Source organism: Engystomops pustulosus, chromosome 6, assembly GCF_040894005.1.
Source record: "Engystomops pustulosus chromosome 6, aEngPut4.maternal, whole genome shotgun sequence".
Lineage (NCBI taxonomy): Eukaryota > Metazoa > Chordata > Amphibia > Anura > Leptodactylidae > Engystomops > Engystomops pustulosus.
In genome coordinates, this window is record NC_092416.1 from 71203230 (window position 1) to 71215913 (window position 12684).

Consider the following 12684-nt stretch of genomic DNA (forward strand, 5'->3'; position numbering starts at 1 on the left):
ATAGGATACACGTTGGTTATGTCCATAATTGGTGTGGATAAATTTCAGGTCCTTGTTTATACGAAGCCCACATTTTTCAAGCTTTAGAACCTAGTGCCACATTGCAAATTATTCCTCTGCAGCTTTTTGTTTAATTTTTTTTTTCTTTTCTGATCCCGTGGTGGGGTTCTGCTTTTTTTCAAGGTGTCAACAGTGACTACGCTTTTGTACAGCAAACAGCTGGAGATTTTTTTTTTCGTTTTGGGTATTTGTCAGAGGGTTTTGTTATTGTCTGTTCTCATCAACCTGCTAGCAGGACAGGAGTGAATAGGAAAAGGCACGGGAGGTACTTTTATTTTTTTTTTCCTTTCACTTGTGAGATGGTGCAGACCCTGGCACTTGGCTCTTGCTTCCCCTTTCCCCCTCAGCTGCCGCATTTACAGATTCCGCACCTTTTTTTTTTACTCAATATGGCAAAGTTGCCCGGTTTGCCTGGAGACAGATGCCAGAGGGAAGACAAGTTGAACATTCCATTAGTGACGTGATGACTTTGAGCTTGGACTTACAGGATTTTAATACACTTTCAGCTGTGGTTTTGTAGACTAACAATATCTAGTTTTTTCATCACTCTTTACCTAATATAGTGATCATGTATGTAAAAGGATAATAAGATTACAAATTTGTGGACAGAATTTATTACACACATATTTACATGTACACACACAAGGAAGCTATACCCACCCTGCTTGGCATCAAATCTATGCTTCATTGTTAGGAGCAGTCTTCTCTTGTTTGTGTATTCAGAACATGACCATTTTGCATTAAGGTGACTTGCTCTATTTCCCAGGTGGGATGTAACAAAGTGTACACAAGCACCTCAGATGTGATGACACATGAAAACTTCCATAAGAAGAACACTCAGCTGATTAATGATGGCTTTCAGCGCTTCCGAGCCACTGAAGACTGTGGCACCGTGGAATGCCAGTTCTATGGGCAGAAAACCACTCATTTTCACTGCAGGTAATCGAGTTTATTTTCAGGGCTGGTAGCAGAGATAGAAGATGATATTTGGAGGGTTACATGTTACTCATCAACTTTAGTTAGTGATGACAAATGCTTTTTACTTGCTTGCAGACGTCCAGGATGCAGCTTTACCTTCAAGAATAAGTGTGACATAGAGAAGCACAAGAGCTACCATATAAAAGATGATGCATATGCAAAAGATGGATTCAAGAAGTTCTACAAATATGAGGAATGCAAATACGAGGGATGTGTGTATAGCAAAGCTACCAACCACTTTCACTGTATACGCACTGGATGTGGCTTTACCTTCACCTCTACCAGCCAGATGACCTCACATAAACGCAAACATGAGAGACGTCACATCCGTAGCTCAGGGGTCCTTGGGCTCTCCTCTTCCCTGATTGGAGGAAAGGACAATGATCTGGAAGAGTCCAGCAATGATGATCTCATTGACTTCTCTGCTTTGAGTAGCAAGAACTCTAGTCTGAGTGCCTCCCCTACGAGCCAGCAGTCTTCCGTATCCCTGGTCCCAAATGTATCTGAAGCACCTTCACCACAAACACATAAATCCACCAGCACCATTCCGCCAACAACAAAGATCTCAGCTCTTCTATCCCAGACATTGCCCACAACTATGCCCCTGGCTTTAGCCATGTCTAGCGCAGCACTTCCTGCTGGTTCTGGGCCATACTTTCCTATCGTGAGTGGCCGTGGAAGCACCACATTACCTCTGAATGCAAGTAATATAATGCCTGCAGCAGCTCCAGATTCTTCTCCGCAGTCAGCTTCTGGGGCCAGTGATCAAAACAGCACTTCCCCAGCTGCTACATCCATAATGGAAAAGATTTCCGCTAGTAAGGGTCTAATCTCCCCAATGATGGCACGGTTGGCAGCAGCGGCACTCAAGCAGTCTCCTTCTCCTGAAGCAGGTGAGCTTCTGCGTCACGCTTAGTTAAGCCACTCCATGACTTATGTCACTATAATGTAGTTTATAAATTGTTTTTGTTATATTAAAGTTTTTTTAGCTAATTCAAAATATATTTAATGGGGTTAAGAATGAATGTCCTAATGAAGGAAAATACCCTCTTCAATCCTCGTGTAATCTGGTCTGTACTTTGCCCTTGTGCACTGGGACATATTCGTGGTGTGTCGCAGCACACTTAATCTAGTGACTGGAGGATTGGGCACTCATATGCATTTCCAATATGTGTTTGGACACCATTTAAACTCAACGGTGGCAACAATTAATGATTTTTAAAATCCTATTTTCCCTATTCTGAGCCCTTTCATTTAAATGAAACAACCCTTCACTTATTCTGAAATCATATATCAGTTTTCTCTACAATGTATCTCATATGTAATTACCTGTAGTTTAAAGGATTTTTCCTAACTTTCGAAATTCTATTTTGCAGCAGGCAATGGTCAAACAACAGGTCGCCTTAGCTTTAAAACAGAAACTTCAGATCCTGAGGGAACACTACAGAACAGCTCCCAAGAGCACAGTCTAGACCTTAGTTTGAACAGGTGAGAATCGACCATATAATATTTTGTATCAAATTCTACAAACAAAGCTGTTAGGTTTTCTCTTACGTTTGGAGAGATAACGTTCTCTATTTGATCCATAGTAATGAGCCCAATGGACAAGACACAGTATGTGATCCGCTGCTTCATCCCACTTTTGCAAATAAGGTAATAATAATTATCACTTTTAAATAACTAGTGTCAATTCTGCCACACAATAGCACACATTGTAATTTCTTCTTTTTTGGAAAAGAGCCAACACAGCAATGCAGGGAGTTCTCTAAGCCTAAAAGCAGACGCCGAGAGCAGTGACTCTGGAGCTGGGGAGTCAACGCATTATCTAGGCAAAGTAATGAAGGCCCTTGACCGTGAAAAGAACTCCGTACCTTGGAAGACATACCTGCGCAGGTAAAAGTCATACCAAAAGTTTGGCTTGAAGAAAAACTTGTCAATTGATCAGGTTTATTATACATTGTCTTTGTGTATCTGTCAGATTTGATCCGGTGGACGTGTGTGACCATCAGTGCGATTTCCTGCATAAACTGCACTTTCACTGCATTGTGGAAGAATGTGGAGCTCTTTTCAGTACTCAGGATGGAGCCGTCAAACATGCAAAGTAAGAGGCTTACCCAAAGCAATGTATCTACACATAGCATCACAAAAAGTTATTCTGTGTTTGTACGAGTTTGTAAAGCATTTGCCTTTATTGCAGCTTTCATTTTCGGACTGATGTAGGAACAAAGGGCGGCTCCGATATTTCTTTTACAGGAGAAAATAAGGTCTCCCCCATGTCAGCATCGCCTCCTATCCCCACAACTCTGACACCTGGATGTGAGGTTCCTGCTCCCTGCCATGCTGCTGTCCCATCTACACCAACTCTACTAGCATGGAAACAGCTAGCGTCATCCATACCCCAAATCCCGCAAATACCAGCATCGGTACCCAGTTTAGCCTCATCTCCCATGGCAACAACTTCTCTTGAAAATGCGAAACCTCAAGTCAAGCCAGGTTTCCTACAGTTCCAGGAAAAGTAAGTTCAATACAAAAAACACTGTTCTCAAGGAACATGCCCTATTATGTGATTACAGCTTCTATAACGTCCCTGAAAATCTTTGGTAATATCTAATGATTTACGTCTGAGGAAGGTATCTTTGTTTACATGTGGTACCTAGCCTAAAACCTCAAGCTATGTTACTTAACATAATAATCTGTCCAATAGAAGCAGAAATCTATTTTTAATGTTGGTATCTTTTGGGTATCTGTTTTGCAGCGATCCTTGCCTGGCCACTGACTGCAAATATGCAAACAAATTTCATTTTCATTGTTTATTTGGAAACTGCAAATATGTGTGTAAGACATCAGGAAAAGCGGAATCCCACTGCCTCGACCACATCAACCCCAACAACAGCCTAGTGAATGTGCGAGACCAATTTGCGTATTACTCCTTGCAGTGTCTCTGCCCAAACCAGGTAAGTAGAAGAGGAGCCAGAAGCATCAAACAATGAAATAGTTTTATTCCCAGATATCTTTTATTTAGCTTCTCCTCTCTTTCGTATCTTTCAATATCCTTAGCACTGTGAATTCAGAATGCGTGGACACTACCATTGTTTAAGGCCCAGCTGTTACTTTGTCACCAACATAACCACTAAGCTTCCATGGCATGTGAAAAAACACGAGAAGGCAGAACGAAGAGCAGCAAATGGCTTCAAATACTTCACCAAGAGGGAAGAATGTGGCAGATTAGGTATGTAGAAACTAGGAGGCAACCGATTCTTGTTTTAGTGACATCTACAAACCGGTTGACTTAAAGTAGATGCTCATCATTATGCAAATGTAATTGCATTAATATATATATGATTTATTTCTCTTACCCACATTTAAGTTGGTTGACCACCCAACTACACATTGGCATATATCATAAACCATCTGAAACATGAAGGTTGTCTGGCAGAATAGATTTGGAGATACTGAATTTGCTAGTAAAGTTCTTTCATATAGCCGGGCGTCCAAAACTGCATATCTGCCATTGCAAGTATGTTCCTAAACTATTGTAATAGCAATCTAAAAAATATATTATGAACGGATTCCAACCAGAAGATCCAGGTCCTTCTCCACAGTTGCAAACAAACTGGGGTTTTGCCACTAAAGACGCTTCTCTCTTATCCTGTGGTGTTTTGTAGGACCCAAACTGATCATGATAATGGAGGAATTGGGTTATTTAGTCTCTGGGCACCCATTTTTCTTAGCCTTTTATTATCCTGTACGGGAGAGGTTTACTAAATGTCTTATACTCATAAATGGCCAGAAAAACTGTGCATCCATCAACAAAAGAAATTTTGCACCGACTTGGGGCTTGTGGTGATTATGTTGGACCCTTAATGTGTACCTGCACAGTGGATGTATACATATTAGCACATCTCTGCTAATATTTTATAGAGCTGTATTTCGGCCTAATATTACAAGTTAGTCACATAGAACTCGGTAACTATTGTAACAGTCCTTTGTCAACAAAACTAATTGTGTTCAAATAACATAAAAGAATTGGGAAAGATTAGTCATCGTGTAGTTTGTGCCCCTCGTTTTTCTTAGTTTTCTTGCATAACTAAAACCTTTGCAAACAAACAAAACAGAAGACCTCACCTTGTTAACTCATAAAGTATTTATGTCCCAGGTTAATAGTAGCTTGCAGTAACCAGGGTGATCAGTATCAACATACTCGAGCCAGTCCGTGTCCTCTTACAGATGTCAGGAGACGGTTCTTGCTCTTATTTGCACACCTTTTGGAGTTACAGGTGCCGGGCCAGCTTTCAAAGTCAGGCAGCGCTGTCATGGTGACTGCAAGTCCTCACCTGCCAAACCCTCCACCTGTTTGTTCTGGTTGCTAGAGAAGCAACGGTCAGAAAATTAGAAGAATGAACAACATATTTTATCATGGGGAAATCTGTAGAATCCAAAGTAGTTTACAAAAAGAACAGAACAACAAATGCACATAAGTAGATACAAAGCTTTGTTTTTTTTTTTTTTTAACGTGACTTGATGAAATTAAAGTCTGTAATGTTGGAAGCATTTACCACTCCCTTCTCTCCTGCCAGGATGCAAATACAACCAGGTGAATAGCCATTTCCACTGCATTCGGGAAGGCTGTCAGTTCTCATTCCTCCTTAAACACCAGATGACATCACATGCCCGCAAGCACATGAGGAGAATGCTGGGAAAGAATTTTGACCGAGTACCTGGACAGGTAAATCAAGACATGATACATTTCAATTAGACAACCACTCATAAAACCTCTCTAGTTTAGCACCAATGATAACCACATAGTCTAACCAGGGTTTGTAATTTTAGATGGTCTCCCATACTCAGCTGAGTGGCAGTGCAGCCCACAGTCCGTCCTCTACAGAAAATACTTCAGCGTTCCAGACCACAGCCCAAAACATGATGGACACAGAGACTGATGAGTGCATGGACTACTCTGGTTTGGGCAGCCCTGGCGGGATGTCTTCAGAGTCCTCCAACCTTGATCGCAGCTGCTCCAGTACCCCGGTGGGCAATGACAGTGCTGATGCAGGTAAGAAAGCAGAGATATTTACTCCTATCATATTAGGGTAAGATAACTCACAGACATAATATAACAATTACCATGACATAAATTACATATTTATTCCTGTCGGTTTATATCACCCAGAGTTATAGCCCCATCCATTCAGACAAGTTTTAAGAGTCATGATGTCCCTCTTCTGTTTAGTGTTTCATTTCATCTTACCATTTTCTCTTCAGATTCTCATTTGGTTCATTTTTTTTCTGTTTCTTTTTTCCTTTCTCTTCTGTTTTCCTGCTTCTTTGCCCTCTCCAGGCTGCCTGATCCCTTCTGCTTCTGACGACACCCACAATGCACCTCCACCACCGCCAGCAGCGGCTATGCCTCATGCTCCTTCCTTTCCTCCTGCCTTGGTTAGGCCTCCCCTTACTTCCCTACCGTTCCTGCTCTCTCCATCTTGTGTCTCATACTCCTTGATCACTGCCAGCCTTGGGGTCAGCAGGGGCATTGTGGTGCCAACAAGCAGCGCTCCAACTTTTACACCAGTAATAGCCACTCCAGCTCCCGTCAAAAGTGATGTCCCACTAGTACAGGATGCAGCAGGTACCTTTCAGCTTCTTACAAAATAAATATTCTAATAAATGTTCAGGGTTGTCAGTCTTCAAGAAAGTTCCAAATGTCACAAGAACACCGAATCTATGTCAACATTTGTCAACAATTTCAACATGTCAATTAGCCAATTTAGAATGTAACAATATTGCGGGTATATAAATATTGCATCTTCACATGTAAAACATCACTATTAGAATGAATACTTCTTCTGTAACATGACTGCATTGCCTTTTTTGCCAATGTACCTTGAACAATGAAAAATAATAAAGTATTTTTGAGACCACTGTACTAGATAGCAAAACATGTCAAAGCCTCATAATAACTGAACAGTTTTACATGATTCTATATGATTCCAAGAGCCATGAACAGTTCCTAAAATATTTTTGTGTTTAGTTACATGTGTCTCTTACCAGCCCAAGCTCAGGGTTTTTTTTTTTTTTTTGCTATTTGTATCATTATTATTCATTGATAAATCCCCATCCCCATAAATCCCCATTAATTACATACGCCGTAGCTAAAAAGCTTCACATACATTGCTTAGTGAAAAGATGACCCTGAAGTAAGTGCTCTATTACTCTAAGGGTGAATTCACACGAACGTGTGCCATCCATACCGTAGCACGGCGTGCACAATTTGGCACACGGGAGAGGAGCAGCAACTAAAACAGTTCTGCTCTCAAACACTTCTGACAAACCTCCCCCACTGGGTTGAAGAGAGTTTATGTCTGGGCCATAGTATTGGGGTGGAACTGGAAGCCATGGGATTTACTATGTGCTGTCCTAGACCTGAGAAGAGTATGGAGAAGAGTAGGGGTCCCAAGACAAAGCTTTGTGGTACACCATGAGTTGAAGAGGTGATGTGTGAAAGAGCCAAATCAATAATGCTATAGGATGATAGAGTTTGTAGCAGGAGAGAATGCTCAACAGTTCCTTGTTTGTACTCAATGGACCTATGAAGCTGGAAAAGTGCCAGTAGGGGTAGAAATAGGTTGAAGAGGTGGGTTAGGCCTGGGATAGTCATGGTCAGGGCTGGATTAAGGGTGGTGGGGGCTCCTGGGCGCAATCTGGTGGGGGCCCTTCCAACAATGCTTATGGAAGTATATAGCCTGCCAGCCCCCTGTAGTATGTAGACTGCCAGCACTGTGTAGTATGTAGCCTGCCAGCCCCCTGTAATATGTAGCCTGCCAGCCCCCTGTAATATGTAGCCTGCCAGCCCCCTGTAGTATGTAGCCTGCCAGCCCCCTGTAGTATGTAGCCTGCCAACTGGTGGGGGCCCCTTTAAAAAGTGAAAGTGGTGGGGGCCCCGGGGCTCGAGCCCCATGAGCCCCTCCTTTAATCCGGCCCTGGTCATGGTGGAGATCAGCTGTGATGGGATTTAATCTAGTATTGAGGACAGTTTTTCCATTGTTCAGAGTAGATAAATAGGTAATGATGGTGGACGGACACTGGGTAGCATGTTGGGTTGTGGGGATTGTAGATTGACTCAATCCTTGATAATATTGATTTAGTTTTTATAAGTGGGAGGCAGAGTACCAACCTGAGATAAGAGAACTGGGTGGTGGAGTACAGAATACAAATAATTGTCTGAAATTTTGTTACAGTGAAGAACTAAGATTAGTTGATATAACCCAAGTTGTTCACACACACTTAGCATCATTGTAGAAGATACGTAAGTGGAAGAAACCATGTTAAAGAGCAAGTGGAGTTCTGAATAGAATGGCTTCCACCGATGTGCGAAATCCAAGTAATTGTGGGTGGGGTAACCGTATGATCACAGAAGCCTATGAAGAATAACAGAAAAAGCTGAGCAAAAACACATTTGCATACAACTATGTCATAAATATATTTTTGTTGGAATACTCCCTAAGCTTTTAATTGTTGTTTCCACATACCTTTGGTACTCATTAATAACATGTATCTATAATTTATAAAAAAAAGACTTATTAAAGGAAGTGTTTAGTCACAGTTAAACTTAGCATCTACTTCTCTGAGATTAATCATCCCAAGTAAAATGTATCCCAAGTCCCTGTGCATTTTCACATGGCAAATGTTCTCTCTTTGTAGGAAACACCATAACCATGCCAACAGCTTCTGGAGCCAAAAAACGATTCTGGATCATTGAGGATATGTCACCTTTTGGCAAAAGACGGAAGACTGCCTCTTCACGCAAAATGTTGGATGAAGGGATGATGTTGGAAGGATTCCGACGTTATGACCTGTATGAAGATTGTAAGGATACAGCATGCCAGTTTTCTCTGAAGGTCACTCACTACCACTGCACCAGAGAAAACTGTGGCTATAAGTTCTGTGGACGAACCCACATGTATAAGCATGCACAGCACCATGACAGAGTGGACAACCTTGTACTTGATGACTTTAAGCGTTTCAAATCCTCTCTTAGCTGCAACTTCCCTGACTGTCAGTTCTCTGGCAATAGCACACATTTTCACTGCTTGCGTTGTGGTTTCCGCTGCACCGACAGCACGAAAGTGACCGCCCACCGTAAGCACCACGGAAAGCAAGATGTCATCAGTGCCGCAGGTTTCTGTCAGTTCAGTTCCAGTGCTGACTGCGAGGTGCCCGAATGCAAGTACAAGCTGAAGTGCTCACACTTTCATTGCACTTATCCCAGCTGCAAGCACACTGTAGTGGGAATGTCTCAAATGGACTCACATAAGCGTAAGCATGAGAAACAGGAAAGGGGGGAACTACCTTCAGTTTCTCCTGGGCAAGAGGGGTCCACTCAATGTAGTGCTGACTATGACCTTCAAAATCCACCAGTGAACTTGGACAGTTCCCTAAATTTGAGCACAGACACTCATAACTCCCTTCTGTTTCTGAAAAATGCTGCAGGGGTGGGCCTCAATGACTCCCTGGACCTTAGCAAGAAACCACAGGATGGGGCTGAAAGTGTCCTTAGGGAAAACACTCAGATAGCAAACTGTGGGGATGCTGATGATGACATGTCTCAGGATGAAGAAGAAGAGGATGACGAAGAGGAGGAGGATGAAGAACTCAATGAAGATGAAGAGGAGGAAGATGATGAGGAAGATCTGAACACAGATTCTGAGGACTCCTTGCCTGATGGTGAATGTTTATCAAGGAAAGACAACAAAGAAAGTGCTGGGGATTCTACAAACCACTGTGATACCTCCAAAAATCCACTGAACCTCCAAACATCCCCATAACCCCAACTAGAACTGAATGTTTTATAAATATCCCCTGTTGAGGGCCTTACTGTACACTCTTCACCCATATTCCCCTCCTGCCAACAAAGTGGAAAAAAAGAGAGAGGGAAACAAAAGACTCAAAGAACAAGGGAAGGAATAGGAACCTTAACAAAAGCAGCTTCTGTAACTTTGGACTCCACCAAGTCATCAGTTACATAGGACTCAAGGGGGCATTTCTGCTATTCTGGCCTCCTCCGTTTCAATCCGTTCACACTGGTGCTTGAGAGCAGGAGGGCAAGGGACATCAGTTTGACTTCTGGTGATATGAAGTCCTTCCATTAGCCCCTTCATGGGTAGAGGAAAGGGAGGGGGGTGAGAAGAAAAAGAAATACTTTTGTTCCTGTTTTATCACTAAAATATAAAATAGGGGAAGCTCCCATATAGTTATGGCAAGGGAGGAGGTCAGATGGGCTGGGTTGGTGGGTATTTATTGAGTAGCATTATCGGGCGCCCTGTGATGAGGCTCTCACTCCTGTTCTTCCAGTTTCTCTCTGGGCTGTTCCCGGGAAGCTATTGTTTTATTTTATAAATATTTATATAGAAAACTTTCCTCTGCACCAATTGCTCTGGTTTATTTATTTATTTTGGCATTGTTTTGGTATAATAAAAATGGGACTTTTCTTATAAGAGCAGCCAGGATAACCTCACATCCGTGGAGGAAGCCTTCTGCCCTATAGGACACGCTGTTACTGCTTGTGAAAAGAATGGAAATATTTGTGTGGGGTAGATGCATCAAATGAGGTAGGATTCCTGTAGCACATTCTGGAGAAAGCTCCATATTACTGCTCAGGGGCCAGCAAAGGCTACAAGTCTAAAAACAGAGAGTTTTGCTGTTTAGCTCAGCTGGAGCACCTTCTGACAGTAAGTCTAGTGGCCTCTCCTAGAGGGTCACATTGAGGGTTATGAGATTACACCACAGACCAAGCACAGGATGTCCTCTCTCAGGTAGGAAACTATCCAGTTAAGAAACTCGTTCATTAGGGCAAGTGCAGATGGATTGTTTTAAATTAAAAGAAAAAAATTCTTTGCACTTAAAAATCATTCTGCTTCCCTCTCTTTGTATCTGTCACTAGATGAGTTGTTTTAGGCCCTTTATCCTGATTCAGCAAAGTTGTCTGCCAAAGGAAGCAGTGCTGAAGTGTTGAATCTATGAGGAGGATCTCTGATCAAGATTGTGTGTTAGATGCTATTATAAATATATAAAAACACTACAGGCCTTCGCTCTCTAAGAGACACAGGTGATACAGGCCCTAACCACCTTACCGAATCCTTAATGGATTCTTTGTACTCACCCTTTAAGCAGACCACAAACAGATTAAGTGAGGAACGCCTCAAGTGTTTGCAACAAGCGGTGTTGGAGCAACATATTCATTCTGATTTAAAAAAAAAAAGAAATAAATGAAAAAGTTGTACAGTATTTTTTTTCTGTAAAGGTTATATATAGAACAAAAAGATAAAAAAAAATGACAAAAATTAAAGTAAGCTTGCATATGGTGGCTGGTGGAGTGTCTGAGCATCACCGGACGCAGATGTCAGCCCCCAGACCCTGCTCTAATGCCTCTTATTTTATGGTTTTTAGCTTCTGATTTCTCGAAGTCTTCAAGTTTGACTTCACCCTAGCACTGAAAAGCGTGATTCCGACTTTTAACTTGAATTTTATAGAAAACAAAATAACAATGTTCGGATAATATGGAGGATTGTAATCTTCAGATTGTTAATATAAGTTTGTAGTTCTATATTTAATTTTGTGGGTTTCTCCCTCAATCAGTTACGTGTGCTTCCCCTCTCTCCCGTTTAGTTTTTTTTTTTTCCAATTATTATTAGTAATTCTCCTGAGATGAGTATGGAAGTAAATGCCTCTCAAACCTTTCTGCAGCTGAGCTGACCACCACTGTATTGTTGGAACAACGACGTGGAAATAAAATAGTTCTTTGCTCTCAGAGATCCTCTCTTTTCAGATATACATTTTTTTTTCTTTTTCCCTGTATCTGAAATTGTAAAGTTTCCTCTCTTGTTTGTAAGCATTAGTTGGACCTACAAAGCATCAGGGATAGAGGTAAACTGAGAGGTTCTGACTATACAAAGGACACTACAATCTCCAAAACATACACCTTGTAATACCCTTAAATAAAATCGAAAAGTAAATTAGACTTGACTTGTAGCAAAAAAAAAAAAGGAGAAATAAAATAAATTCAGCTAAAAAAAAATATATGAATTGAGGAACTGATCAGGTTAGAGGTCTTCCTAAACCTGATATTGCACAGTAGGACGTAAGCCATCTCCAACTCATCTGCAAAATTTAATGCGTCATTTTTATTTAATCCTTTTTTTTAATTTCCTGTGGAAGCAAAACTACAGTCACCATGGCGAAAGACAGTTTACTATCTATATCTGGATACTTTGTGTGTATATTGATATAGGTATAAGCATGTGTACATTTGTATATAATGGGGTATGTGATAGATATATATATATATATGTAATGTATATATGTATTACATACAGATATATACTTTTAACATTATTATTAATAAGCCAGGTGAGAATGAGTTCTTCTAAATACTTGAATTGGACTTTCCCGCATTGATAAGAACTGAATATTTTTCCACTTGAATTTAGTGCTGTTAGAAATTTAATATATGTGTTTATTTATTTGATTTTTTTTTGTTGCATGACTGATGCAAGGTTTGACATTTTCACTCAATAAAAACTGGAAAAAAAATCAGATCACTTGTGTCAGTTGTCTTTTTGCAGTCATGCAGCAATGGCTTAATGAAATGGT

At 41.1% G+C, this 12684-nt stretch overlaps 1 protein-coding gene across 10 annotated transcripts in view; it reads left to right on the forward strand.

Moving 5' to 3' along the window:
• Window positions 1-12113, forward strand: part of CASZ1 (castor zinc finger 1) — a 180860-nt gene extending 168747 nt beyond the window's left edge. For 7 of the 10 annotated variants that reach the window (XM_072156451.1, XM_072156450.1, XM_072156449.1 and 4 more), the window contains 13 exons: window positions 827-999; window positions 1114-1931; window positions 2415-2526; window positions 2628-2691; window positions 2777-2931; window positions 3017-3139; window positions 3236-3553; window positions 3794-3992; window positions 4096-4267; window positions 5616-5764; window positions 5869-6091; window positions 6377-6664; window positions 8737-12113. In XM_072156451.1, coding sequence (XP_072012552.1) covers window positions 827-999; window positions 1114-1931; window positions 2415-2526; window positions 2628-2691; window positions 2777-2931; window positions 3017-3139; window positions 3236-3553; window positions 3794-3992; window positions 4096-4267; window positions 5616-5764; window positions 5869-6091; window positions 6377-6664; window positions 8737-9860 — 3918 coding nt within the window. In that variant the 3' untranslated portion in view covers window positions 9861-12113. The remainder of the gene's footprint in view (window positions 1-826; window positions 1000-1113; window positions 1932-2414; window positions 2527-2627; window positions 2692-2776; window positions 2932-3016; window positions 3140-3235; window positions 3554-3793; window positions 3993-4095; window positions 4268-5615; window positions 5765-5868; window positions 6092-6376; window positions 6665-8736) is intronic. The other 3 variants (XM_072156446.1, XM_072156445.1, XM_072156453.1) reach the window with 3 other exon arrangements.
• The last annotated feature ends 571 nt before the right edge of the window (window positions 12114-12684 follow it).